Source organism: Molothrus aeneus, chromosome 13 (assembly GCF_037042795.1).
Source record: "Molothrus aeneus isolate 106 chromosome 13, BPBGC_Maene_1.0, whole genome shotgun sequence".
In the NCBI taxonomy this organism is placed as follows: Eukaryota; Metazoa; Chordata; class Aves; order Passeriformes; family Icteridae; genus Molothrus; species Molothrus aeneus.
The window spans coordinates 19,267,488-19,281,316 of NC_089658.1; the positions used below are offsets into that span (position 1 = coordinate 19,267,488).

At 47.7% G+C, this 13,829-nt stretch overlaps 1 protein-coding gene across 1 annotated transcript in view; it reads left to right on the forward strand.

The window, feature by feature from the left end:
• The first annotated feature begins 6,357 nt into the window (after window positions 1–6,357).
• Window positions 6,358–13,829, forward strand: part of PIAS1 (protein inhibitor of activated STAT 1) — a 54,947-nt gene continuing 47,475 nt past the window's right edge. Inside the window, 2 exon segments of the mRNA XM_066559128.1 lie at window positions 6,358–6,403; window positions 6,406–6,482. Of these exon segments, the coding sequence (XP_066415225.1) occupies window positions 6,358–6,403; window positions 6,406–6,482 (123 nt within the window).

Below are 13,829 nucleotides of genomic sequence, written 5' to 3' on the forward strand. Positions count from 1 at the left end.
TTTTGTTTTTTCAGGAGGAAATCTTGATGGGATGATGAGTCAGAATCTCGTAATCCTTATTGGAAAGACCATTAAAATGGAAATATTTTCTGAAATGCAGCACAGGTGAGGATCTGAACTGCAGGGCAAATGCTGCAGGTGAAAATTCCCCTGAAAAACCCTCCCCAGTCCAGAGGTGAGTGAGTGATGAGCCAAAAAAAGAGGATTTCGAGACAATGTGACTCCAGCAGGCCATGAGAACAATGAGAAGTTCAAAAATAGCACTATTGACTGGTGGAAAAACAACATACATATAATTTTCAGGTAATTACTGCAGCATAATTAGCTGGGTTGTTTTCACATGAGCCATCTGAAATGAGCTCTGCTTGCTGCTGGAGCTCAGCTTTATTTGCAGCATTCCCATGACTCAGGGGATGCTGGAAGAGGAGGGATTGGGTGAAAAATGAAGATTTTTTTTTTTTTCCCTAGCTGAGCCCATCTCAGGGCACAGCCTGGCTGCTGCTGCTTTATCCTGAGTTTATACTGGGTTTTAGGCAAAAAAAAAAAAAAAAAAAAAAAAAAGGAAATTTGGAGCAAAATCTACTCTGTAGGAATTCCTTGTGTGGTCCATAATGGGAATTATAGGACAGGAAAGAGACTCAAATTGGAACAGGCCTTTTTCTAGATCACTCTATAGGAAAAATTATTATAAATTCAGATTATATGATAATATCAGCATTTTATGTGCACTATGTGAATGGAGGGATGGGGGAACATCCTAAGGACTCACTCTCCAAGTTCTGGAAAATGTGAGTTATTTTTATTTCTTTGTTTTATTGCCACAGGCTTTGCTTATTAAGAATCATTTACTATCTGTAGAGAAACAACTTCTGACTTAAGCACTGGGGCCTAAAAAATCACTTTTAATTGGAATGAGAGAGTTCCTCCCAGTGACACCCTGGGTTTGTTGATGCTGGAAGTCTGGAGAGTGCAATTAAAAGCCTCCCTCACCTCTGTGATGATATTTGGGAAATAAATGCAGCTTTCTGGAGTTTTTCTCCTCATGTTTGAATAGTTTTTTGGCCAATTTGAAGCTTCTGGAGAATTTGATGTTTTCAGTTTTGCCTGGCTTTGAATTTCTGAGCTCCCCAGGACCTGCTGTGGTTGCCTTTTACTCTTTCTTTTTGTGCTGCATCCACAAATTATGAAAATGGGTGCTAATGACCAAAAAAAAAAAAAAAAATCCCAATCATGATTCATGGAAATGGAATTTTGTTGACAAAAAGAGGGGGATTTAACTTGGCCAAAGGAAATGCTTTTCCAACTGGAGATGAATATCTCAGGAATGACCATTTCTTCTCAGAGACAGAACTATTCCAGTTTTAATTTCAGAAAAAACAAAATAGAATAATTCAAATAAAGACCTGGAGAAAAGCAAGCAGATCCACCCAAAAGGGGCAGTTTTTCCAGACAGAGAAGTCCCAAAAGTGAATTTTGGGTGAGTAAAACGAAGGTGAGGAGGATGCTGGGGCAGGAAACGCTGTCACCTCCCCTGGGCTGGCCACACCTTGTCCCAGTACAAACCAGCAGCTCCCACAATCCTGGAATGGTTGGGCCTGGAAGGCACCTCAAAGCTCTCCTCCTCCTCCAGCTGTCCCCAAATCTGCTCCTGAGGTCCCCAGGCGTCCCCAAACCCCGTCCAGGTGTCCCTTAGACCCCCCTCAACCCCTTCCCCATGTCCCCAGGTGTCCCTAACCCTGTCCCTGATGTGCCTCAGTGTCCCCAGCCCTGGTCCTGGTGACCCCACGTGTCCACAGTCCTGGTCCCGGTGTCTCTGGGTGTCCCCAGCCCTGTTCCCAACATTCCCAGGAGTCCCCAAACCCTGTCCAGGTGTCCCTCACCATGTCCCCAGGTGTTGCCAATGCTGCTTTGGATGTCCCCAGGTGTCCCCAAACCCTGTCCAGGTGTCCCCAACCCTGTCCCCAGTGTCCCCCCCTCATCTGCAGGCAGGTGGCCCAGACCAGTACAGACATGGATGGGGGACTGGGGGATACTGGGATCTACTGGGAGCCCCTCCCACCCAAGATCATCCCGGGAATGCAAATCCTGGGCAAGAAGGGGCTGATTGTTGTGGCCACGGCCATTGTCCTGCAGCTGCAGGGCCCTGTGGGGCTGGGGAGTGACAGCGGCTGGGCTGGGAATTCTGTCACTCCAGGCTGGGAATACAGGTGGGAATTCTGTCATTCCAGGCTGGGAATACAGGTGGGAATTCTGTCATTCCAGGCTGGGAATTCTGTCATTCCAGGCTGGGAATACAGGTGGGAATTCTGTCATTCCAGGCTGGGAATTCTGTCATTCCAGGCTGGGAATACAGGTGGGAATTCTGTCATTCCAGGCTGGGAATTCTGTCATTCCAAGCTGGGAATACAGGTGGGAATTCTGTCATTCTAGGCTGGGAATTCTGTCATTCCAGGCTGGGAATATGGGCTGGGAATTCTGTCACTCCAAGCTGGGAATTCTCTCACTCCAGGCTGGGAATACAGCTGGGAATTCTGTCATTCCAGGCCAGGAATACAATCTAGGTGTGCAGGGCAGCCCCAAAATGAGGTGAGAAATGCAAATGTCTGTAAATGTTTGCAGAAATCGCAGCGGGGCAGAGTTTGTGCAAAGCCACAGCGGGGCGTGAACTCGAGCGGCGTGGGCAGAGCCTGGGTGCCAGAGGAGGGAAAATCCAGGGAGCAGGGAAATGAGGGATGTGTCACCCCGTGACACCGCTCACGTCATTAACAATTACACAAACTCATTTGCGTGCGCTTCCCACAGGGCCACGGCTGGGGTGACGTTCCCAAATGCTCCAGGATCCCTAAATTCAGGTCTGAGCTCCCCCTCTGGGAGTTCCCCCCACAGGAAAGTTTCCTTTCTGAGCAGCAGCCCTCGTTTGGGCCCAGTCTGGGAGAGGGTGGAAACACAACACGGTATAATTTGGTCTGATATTGCTCTTGGATGTGGGTTTTGGGGAGGTGTTTGTGCCAGCCCTCTCCACATCAACTTCCTGCTCAGCACAAGGAGCCACGTGTGTTGTTATAAAGTTAAAAATGGGTTTGTTTTATCAGATATGGGCTATTCCATTGTCTTCTCGTGCAGCCAAGTAATTTTCACTGAAATATTCCTCTTTTTGTCCCTCAGAAAAGGGTATTTCACACATTTCGTGCCTGCAACAACCTTGGCAATAAAGGGATTTGAAGGGCTTGGTTGTGTTTTCTATCAAGAAATAGTAACTGAGAGTCTCTCATTAAATCAGTTTTATTCAGGCTCAGAAATGCCCTTATATTACTTTAAAGCAAAGAGTAAATTTGGATTATTAGGCAAAAAGGGAAAACTCTTGGATACTGGGACTAATGAAAACAATATGTTCTGAGAAAAAAATGCATATCTTTAAAAAATATTATTGTGTCTGAACATGGCTTTGAGCGTGTGAGTTATGTGACACGAAACATTTTTGGGGAAGTTACGGAAGAGGAAAATAAAAGAAATGGGCGAGTAGGAGACAGATTCTTAAGTCATTTATTTTACTGTGATACGGCCAAAAGGGGGAAATGCAACTTTGGAAAATTGGGAATTGAAAATAACAAAATTTTGGAGGGTTGAGGGAAATCTTGGTCTTTCGTTTTCTCTCCCCACAGAGGTTAAAAATCAAAAAAATATCATAGCTTTAGCTCAGAAGCAGGACAACTGGAGGATTGTTTTGGGGCTGTTCTCCCCTACTCCATTTGCATCCCAGTATTTTCTTCTGGAAATGGAGAGAAAAGGAAAGATTTAACTTTCTGACAGATCTGAGTGCTGCCATCACTGCCACAGCTGGAGCCACTGAGAGCACCTCTGGAAATGACTGCGTGTTGACAAAGGCTTTTTTTGGCAATAAACCATCATCTGAGCCTCGGGAGCAGAGAGGAACAAAATTTCACTACATGTAAATAATAGCCTAAAAATAGAAGCGCAGATTGTTTTTCTCATTAAGTTCCTTCTCCATCCTCCAGTATATTCTGCACTGAAAAGGGAGTGACTATCAAAAAGCCCAAACTAAAAAAAAAAAAAAAAAAGAAGAGCCTGGGTGAGGTTTGGCTGTAAAAAACACTGGCAGGACCATTTTAAACCTGATTTTCTGTATCCCCTTTTTTAGTTCTCTTCCTTATTTTAATGCAGCTGAAGCCATTCTGGGGCTGTTTTATTTAAGTGAGTTTTGAGAGAGGACGCTGTGGTTTATGGCCATGTGTCAAGTTTGATAGTGTTGTGCCATGATTTAGCAAAACACTTTGAAGCACATGTCCACATCCCACTGAATTTGGTAGGAAGTGAAGAAGCAGAGGAAAAGCTGTTTGGCTGTGCAGCAGCTTCATTCAGGGGGAAAAAAATACAAAAGTGATCGAAATAAACCAAGGATTTGTCTCCACACAATTACAGAGCTTTAAGGCCAATTTCTCTCAACTTGATGTGAGCTCATTGATCATATTAGATCATGATTATGACGTGTGTTTAATAATTTCAAATGAAAGGGTTCTGCACTGGGCTGCCTCAGACCACTGAAATAGACGGGCTAATTATGGGAGCCGTGGGCGTTCTGGAGTCATCTGACTTTTATTTTTTTTAGCAATCTCACCGAGCACCCTGCCCCCTCCCCAAACCAGCCTTTCAGACACTGGGAGAAATCTTCATTACACACAGGATTATCAGAGTGCTGCTCGTCAGCCTCCTCTAATTGCTGCTCATTTTCCGAGTGCTTCGTTTGAGCGTGGCAGAGCTCCAGGAGAACAGTGGCCATCCATGGAACTGGGATGAGGAAAGAGGGGTGTCAGCCAGGAGTTCCCCCGATTTTCTGCCAGGCTGGAGAAGATTTCTGGGTGAAATGCTTGGAAATGAAAAGTTTGGAAAGAGATACGAGTTGTTTGCTTTGTATCAGGACTTCATATATCCTCACCATAAACAGGATGCCATCAAAAATCTGCTTATTGAAGACATAAAATTTATATATATATATGTTCATATATTTATTTATATATGTTTAAATAATTTATATATGTTCCTTTTCTAGGTTAAGTGTATGTGACTTGTCCACCTTGGTCAAAATCCATACAGTTTTGTCCTGAAATGATGGGATGTGACACATCCTGATACCATTCCATTGTCATCCCTATTTACTAGGAGTTGTTTTCTTCAGGTCTTCATATAAATATTCTTACCAATAACCAGCATTGTATCAAAAAGCTCCTTAAACACATTTGACACCTCTCTCCCATTCTTCCCTTAACACAAACTACCTAATTTTAAATCCTGGGTAACCCTCTGAGTCAAATGTTTCAAATTTAAATTCTGTAACTACCTCTCGTGGTTATCTTACCCCAAGGTTCCCTGCACGCCTTGTTTGATTCTGCAGAGCTGGGACGTTAAAGCTTTATTTTATTTTCAGTGTCCATAATCTAAGTGCTTTCTGAATGTAGGATGATGGATTTTATGGCAGCTATGGAAAAATAGGAAATTTTGTTTTCTTTGTTCCATTCTGTGCATTAAGGTGAAGGCCAAGGAGAGAAATTGTCATGGTGATCTATATTTATGGAATAACACACAGGTAGAAAGAAGCTGAATCAAGCTATAGTGACTTAAATACTAATATTTAATCTACCCAAATTCACAACTAATGCCGTCATCTTGCCAGGCAGAATTTTGGTAGATATTTTCCCCTCTGGCTTGCTGTTGAAAGAGCACAAATTTTATTCAAAATTGACACGAAATGGGCGTATTTGGATCCAAATTCTCTGCTCTTTGGGACTCCTAAAACACCTGTAGTGCTGTTCCTCGGTAACAGGAAAACCCGGGAGAACTCACGGTGATTCCTGAACTTCTCGGCATTAGCCCAGGGAAATAAAAATTACAATTCCCCGAAATAAAGTTCATTATTTCCCGCTTGGTGCAGACCAGGAGCCGGAGGTTCCGCCGGCGCCCTCTGAGGTACCCCAGCCCCATCCCGTTCCACTCCTAAAGGTCTGAAGCCCGCGGATTAAGTAGCAGGAAGCGGAGTTCCAAAATCCCACTTTAATCAATTTATTTATTACTGCAGGAAGGCGCATCCACCGCTCCCCTGGGGCGATCCGCGGGGCTGAGGGGGGCTGAGGGGAGCCGGGGCCGCCCGGAGGGACCCGCGCCCCTCACGGAGCGCGCAGCGAGGCCGGCAGCACCGCGGGGGCCGCGCCGCGCACGGCGAAACTTTACGGGCAGGGCGGCGGCCCGGGGCGGCTCGGGAGCCGCAGCGAGAGCCCGGCGGGTGCGGCGGCCGCGGGCCGAGGGCTCGGAGCGGCGGGGACGGCCCGGCCGAGGAGGCACAAAATGGCGCCGCGATTCAAACGCTGCGCGCTGCGGGCGGGCGGGGCGGCGGGGGGGGGCGGTGTCCCGGCGGGGTTCACTGCGCCTGCGCGCAGAGTCGCAAGATGGCGGACAGTGCGGAACTAAAGGTAAAGCGCAGCTCCGGGTCCCCCCGCGGCGCCGCCGGGGCCGCGGCCGAGACCGGCCCGGGGCGAGACGAGCCCCGCCGGGGCGGCCGCGGCAGAGCCCCGCCGGCAGCGAGGGCTGAGGGGCGGGGTGGGTGGGGAGCGGAGCGCGGAGCTGCCTCCCCTCGCCGCCCCCCCTCGCCGGCCGCGCTCCGCCGGGCGGCCCCGCCGGCAACCGGGGCAGCGCGGGCGGCTCCGCTCCGCGCCCGCCGGGTCGGGCCGCGCCGCCGCGGGCTGAGGGCGGCGGCCGGGGGAGCCCCCGCGGGGGGCGGCGCGGCCGCTGCCGGGGCGGGGGACGGAGCCCCGGGCGCCCCGCGAAGTTTGCAGGGGAGTCCGGCGGGAGCGACCCCCGGCAGCGGCGGTGACAGCGGGGGCAGCGCGCCGGGGAGGCCGGCTCGCCGCCCCTCCGGTAAATAAAGAACGTCACAAGCAGATGTGGAGGAGTTCCGCGGTGTTGAGCTGGCGGCCGTCCCTGTCATCCTGCGGAACGCGTGCAAACGGGGCGCTCCGAGCCGCCCCGCAGCCCGGCCGGCGCTGCCCGGGCGGGGGTCGCTGCGTTTGGGGCGGTTTTGGAGGATTTTTGGGGGGGGTTTGGGCGCTCACCCGCGGGGCAGGAGCGGGAGGAGCTCTGCCGGACGCGGAACTTCGCGTTTCCTAACGCGCAGGAGAATCAGCAGTTCTGAGGAAGAGCAGCATGCATAGAGGGTGGTAAGGGTAAGCATCCGCCCCAAAATCCGAGGAAAGGACCCCCCGAAACTTTGCGGGAGCTTTGAGGCCGTGCGTGGGTGCAGACTGAGCCCTGCACGCCCTGCAGGGTGCTAAAAAGTTGCAGAGTTTCCTCGCAGTTGTCACAGGGTCGTTATTCACCAGGAGGGCTCCTGCCTCTTGAAGTTCGCAGAGTGAACGGCACGAATCAGGTGGATATGAAATGTGTACGGGCACGGGCGTGTTAAACGTGTAGCATAAACTACGGAATACGTCAAGTATGACTAAGGAGATACTTTGTCTTTCCCTCAGTTTTCTGTGTATCAAAGGTATTGTGCACTTTCGTTTTTAGATGCTTAAGGAGCTGTCAGCAGGCGAAGAAATATCAAATCTTGGGTGTGCTCTGGCTTGTGTGGGTCAGGAGCCTTCAGATCCTCCTTTAAATCCTCCCCTGGCCTTCGTTTTTCTGGGTATCTTCAGACCACATTGTATTGCTTGAGCTGTGTAGTCCTTAAGCCTTTTTTCTTTTCAAACTCAGCTTCCCACATAACGAGATCAAAGGGTTAAGATGTGATTCCAGTGCTCAACTTTTTTGTTAATTTTAGCGTGGCAAATGGAATAGTGTGTTTTGGTAAGTAACTGCGAGAGTTTCGTGGTGCACAGCAGCCAGCTTGGCTTTATGTGATGCCTTTATTAGCAAGAGGGATTCAAAAGGAGTTCAAAGAGATGGGAGATAGGGAATAAAGTCATTCCAAACCTCTTTATTGATCACGGTAAGAAATCTCCTTCTTGAGAATCAGCAGAGAAAAAGCAGATTTTTTTAAAATTTATGTTTCCTAAAGCGCCGTTGCTGCCTCAGGGTTGTGGAGGGCAAATGGCAAAGTTACTGTTTTACTGTCAATCTCAGTTTTCTGCTCAGGTTATGATCGGAGTGGCACTTGCAGGCAGGGGCTGGAGGGTGGCTCTCTGTGAAAAGTTGGGCTTTTTTTCTGTAGCGACAGGAGCTCGGCAGTTTGCTTAACAAAAAAGTCATTACTTCATAAATTCACACTTGGAAGACCTCAGGACATTTCTGAATTTTTTTTTTGTCTTTAAACTTCAAAAGGCGCGTGGGTGGGTCCTGCTCTGTCAGGAAGGAGAGGGGGGCACAGAATCTCCTGCTTGGGCTTGGAGCTGTCACCCTGCAGCTCTCCAGGCTCTCGGGTGCTGCAGGAGCTCAGTGCTCCTCAGAAAAATGTGGCTCGTGGGAAACCCTGACATCGTGGCTGGGGACACTGGCTATTTTTTCAAGCAGGAGTAAATCCCCAGAAAACGTGCTTTTCAAGTTCGTTGTTTTTTTTTTTTTTTTTTTTTTTGAGAGTTGAAAGGTAGCTAAGGGAGGGTTTGTGATTAAGACTCTGCTCTTTGAAGAATGACCAGTGAATTTCTTTAATTATTTTCTTAGGTAAAGCCTTGTACGGTTCTCCTCTGATTAATTAGCAAATGGGATTGATTTCAGGTTTAGTGACCTTTAAAAACTAAAATCAACTGTAATACTTGGGTTGGGACTCTTTTGCCTGGCCAGAAAAAGTTGGTCAGAAAAACTTACTCAAGTTTCTAAAACTTTGTTGCCTTCCTGTGCTAAGAACCCTGGGGCTATGTGTGGGGAGCATGTGGAAATTAGGGAATGTGATATGATGGGTGCTATTGCCAAAGGAAAATTAAAGTTCTTGCTCCCTCCAGAAAAACAGTGGTCAGTCTTACTTGCCACAATTTTTCATGGAGTTTTAATCATGAAATTGCCTTTCCTGTAATCTGTTTTCTTACCACAAGCAAGGGCCTTTCAGCCTTTTTTGCCCCCATTTGGGATTGTTTGTTCTGTGGGGAAAAAAAAAAAAAAGTCAGATAAGATGAAACACAACTTTGTAGATCCCAGCCTTGTGAGGTTCCTGAATTCCTGGGTACTCAGGAAGGTTGGGGTAAATTGAAGCAGTATGTTTTCCTTTCTGCTGCTGAAATAAGGTAACTGCAAAGTTTGTTCTTCTGCAGAGTTCTCCCTCACTCCATAGGCTGAGGCATATGTGAATTTTCCTGATCTTAATTACTATTCCTGTCTAATTGCACCCAGACTCTCATTTATCTCAAGGTAAGCTATTTAAAGCTCTTTCTAATTGGAAGGAGTATACTTGAGTGATTAAATCTTTCCTTCAATATTTCTTACATCTCTTTAAATTGGTTATTAGATTGTTGTGATCTTTGCCTTCCACTCCAGCATTTTGGAAATCATTACACAGTTTGCAATAATCAATTCAATTAACCACGGATCAAAGAATGAAAAAGAAAAGCTTATGTTCAAGTATTGTCATTCTTGATACTGTCCTAAGAAGTTGGTTTGGAAAGCACATGCTGGGAGGTTTTCTCCTTTGTTCTCTCTCCTTTTAAGAAAGTGCCTTTGGGGATTGAAGAGATCCCTGGTGTGTTTCTTGTTAGACATAATTTATACTTAAAAAAAAGTGAGCCAAGAGTTTGAATGAAAATTCATCACAGCATTTCCACACAATGGTGAGGAACACAAACCACTTAGAAATATTCTCAGTTGGGAAATACCCCTCCCTGAAATCCAGGGAGGCACTTTTGGGATAACAGTGACAAATGGACCTGTGGAATTGCATCCCTAATTTTAATAAACATAATCTACCTGTTTCAGTGTTCAATTAGAATTTTACACTTCTGCATTACGAGCTCTTCCTGCTTAATCCTTTTATAAGTTGCTGAGGTTGTGTGTTGCTGAGATTAAAGTAAATATAATCCACTTTTCATTGTTATCTGAGCCCTTGGATTACGTTTGCTCATGCTCTAATTTGGTGTGTGCCAGCACAATTGTATTTTTCACTGGTTTTTGGACTGGGTATCTTTTTTTTTGAGCCTTAGGTCATCAGCACTGGGGTTGCAGATATCAGAGGGATAAAATTGGCAGCTGAACTGTGCAAGCCTCAATCCATAACCCTTTTTTATGGCCATGAAACCGCAGATTGTTGCATGCTGCACATAAATACAGTGCCAGAGAACTCTGGGTAAACCTTCCCCATCCTGGGAGGATCTCTGGGTCTGTGCAAGTCAAATTCACTTGAGGAGGAAGGTATCAGCACCAGCATTTTGTAGTGGTTATTTTGAATGGATATACAGATGATTTTCTTTTGGCTATAAGGGTATTTAGGAATCCCAGTTAGAAGCAGGCAGGAAATGCACCTTATTCAGCTTTATTGGGCAAGAAAAATGATCCTGCAGGGAGGAGAAGTGCTCAGGATTGCCTGGCCATTGGTGAGAATGTTCATGGATGGGGGCACACAAGAGAAACAGTGAACAGCATCCCACGGAGCAGGGTGTGGGGAGCTGGGCTGCCTCTGATACTGGGGCTATTTATAGGGATGGAGCCTGAGTGCTGTGGTTTAGAGCCTGCCCTGCATCCAGCAGAGCCCAGGGAGGGCAGACTGGTCCCTAATGCGTTTGGCACGGTGGGCTGGAGTTCCTGGAATCTCTTCTCAGGGAAATCAGCCTCTCATCAGCTCTCTTCAGTGCCATTAGAGTGAAAACCAAACCAGAGCTTCAGGCACTTGAGGCTCGAGTGCTCCCTGTAATTGTTCTGAGATACCCCCAGCCCTGTCCTTTCTCTGGAGCATCTCCTGGAAACCTTGTTTGTCCTAAAGCTTGGGGTGAGGTGAGGGCTGACCCTTTGGAGCATCTCCTGGAATTCTTGTTTGTCTTAAAGCTTAGAGTAAGGGTGGTTCTGACCCTTTGGAGCATCTCCTGGAATTCTTGTTTGTCTTAAAGCTTAGGGTGGTTCTGACCCTTTGGAGCATCTCCTGGAATTCTTGTTTGTCTTAAAGCTTAGAGTAAGGGTGGTTCTGACCCTTTGGAGCATCTCCTGGAATTCTTGTTTGTCCTAAAGCTTAGGGTGGTTCTGACCCTTTAGAGCATCTCCTGGAATTCTTGTTTGTCCTAAAGCTTAGGGTGCTTCTGACCCTTTGGAGCATCTCCTGGAATTCCTGTTTGTCCTAAAGCTTGAAGTGAGTTGGGGGCTGACCCTTTGGAGCATCTCCTGGGATTGTTTGTCCTAAAGCTTGGAGTGAGGTGGGCTGGTGCTCTCCATCCCTGTGGCATTGGGCTGTGCTGAAACGATGGAATTTGAAGCCGTAGTCCTTTGGTTGCTTGGGAACCAGCATTTTGAGAGGGTTAAGTTTTGGATCTCTCAGTGTCCCAGAGGATTTGTGGCTGGAGAATGGATTTTTTCTCTTGGGGCTTTTCTCTTACGCGGGGTGTTGGTGTTTGGCTCTTGGCTCCACGAGGAGAGAATTTCACCTCCAGAGCTGAAGTTGTGTCAGAAATGTCTCTTTGCTTTTGCTGCTGTGCTTTCAGTGTAGAAACTTCTGCTTTACAGGTGCCCTTCTAATGGAAAACTTGGCTTTATCACCCTCCATAAAAAGTAGTAAAAGCCTTTTGAAAACCCCAGATTTCAGGGAAGAATGCAAACAAGGCTTTTACGTGAAAAACTTCTCTGTAAATACCTTGTGTGCCTCAGCTTGTGCTGCCCCCCTTCACCTCTGGTTAACAGAATTTTGCCTGCAAGAATCACAAATAAATGTTTGTGTTGGTTGTTCTTGAGCAGGAGAAAAGGGGAAATGCCCATCTGGAGTGACTGCTGGGGCAGCTGGATTTTGGGATCCTCTTGCTGAAGCTCAGGTATTGATTGTGCTCTGTCACTGCTCCAGCTCTGTGCAGACCAGTAAGTGCTGAGAGTGTTGGTTTGGACTTTTTAAAGTGGAGATGATTGGATTTTATGATGCAGAAATTGCACGTAGTACCTTCAGTAGCAGTCTGTTCATGGAAACAAATGCCTTTCTTAAAAGTAGAGTGAGTAGAGAGAGCAGATATTCAAAAATCTTTTGCAAGGGAGGGGGATGAGGAGGAGAAAGGAGCCTACAAAGGGCTGCTTATTTCTGTAATTTTACTCAACGCTATCAAAGCCATTTCAAACGTAGTCACTGCCATAAAATGTGGCTATTTCAAAGTAAATTAAAAGCTTGGGGGCTACAAGACAAACTAGAAGTATTAAAGCTTTGAGAATAGATGGAGCTGAGGATGGGGCCAGGAGATGGTAGTTTTGCTCTGATCTTGCAGGTTTTCAGGCAGAATTCTGTGGAACCAGGTGAACAGGATGTTATTGTCCCTTCAAACCTTTTCTTCTCCCTCTTTGGCTGAGGCTCCTGTGGCTGGTTCAGCTGCATTGATCCAGGAGCTGCTCAGCAATTTGCTTCATCTGGTTTTCCCTTTGGGACTGGGGCTGGCTGTGGCTGTCCCTGTCTGTTGTGTCCCTTCAGAGCGCTCTGCAGATTGGATTCCAAGGCTGGGGAGGAGTGGGAGGGTATTATGGGCTTGTCTGGAATATGGGAAACAAAGAAATGAAAAACCAGGGTACAATTAGACCAGAGGTCAGCCTGAGCTTGACCTTCACGTCTACGGGAGATGATATACAAGAGATTTATATGGGAAGTGGCAGGATAATTAATGGGAAGGAAGAGGAGCCTCCTAAAGGCTGTGCTTGGGGAGAAGGGAGCCCTGGGCCCTGCAGCAGAGCAGGGACTCTGTGGCCACGTGGAGGTTTATTTAGGGGACAGAGATAAGTGCTGTCACCTCATGGGCTGCACTGCAGATGCTCCACAGTGAACTTCCCGTGTTTGGGTTAGGAAATGGGAATGAGCTGGCTGGACCCATGGGAGTAAACATGGCTGGGCCCTGCCTGGGCTGCAGGAAATGCTCCAGTGGCCATTTCCATCCGGGAAGGACGCCTGACAGCAGGACAGGGAGCAGGGGGCGGCTCCTGTCTCTGCCCTGCTTTGGGGCTCACACAGCCAGCAGCTCCTCCTGCACAAATGGTGGAGCATCCCTTTATCTCTGTAGGGACTTCCTTCCCTGTCCCTTATCTGGTGGTGGTGTATCCTGAGTGCTTTTTCCCAGTTTCCAGCCCCAATATAAATGCTCATGCTGAATTCTTTAAACCAGAGTTCAGCAGGGATCTCCCATTGGTTTTTCATGGTGTTTCTTTCCATTTGACACCTTCTTGATCCTGACCACAGATCATTCAGTGATTCTGGTTGGGAGGCAATCTCCAGCCCAGGCTGGATCAGCTGTGGGGTCAGAACAGGTCACTCAGGGCTTGGTCCAGTCTGGTCTGTGAAACTTGAGGGATGGAGATGGCACCACTTCTGTGGGCAGCCTCTTCCCTGGCTTAGCTGCTTTCATGGTGAAAACAGGGTTGGTTTGGCCTTTTTGGTCTCCATGCTGGGCCTCCTCCTTCAGCTTGTGCTGTGTTTCAGTGGGAGGATCGTGGCTGTTTCCGTGGTGACCTCCTGGACACGTTGGAAGGTTGCCAGGAGGTTGCTCCAAAGCCTTCTCTGCACCAGGCTGAACGAGTCCTGTTCCCAAACCTGCTGCCAGGTCATCCTGCTGGACCTCACCTCTTTGACACAGAATTTCTGGGAACGGGATTTGGGCAGGTGATTCCATGCCACGGCGTCGTTCTTGAGGAGTTTGTACTCCTGAGGGTTTCTGTTCGTGCACATCCTCAGC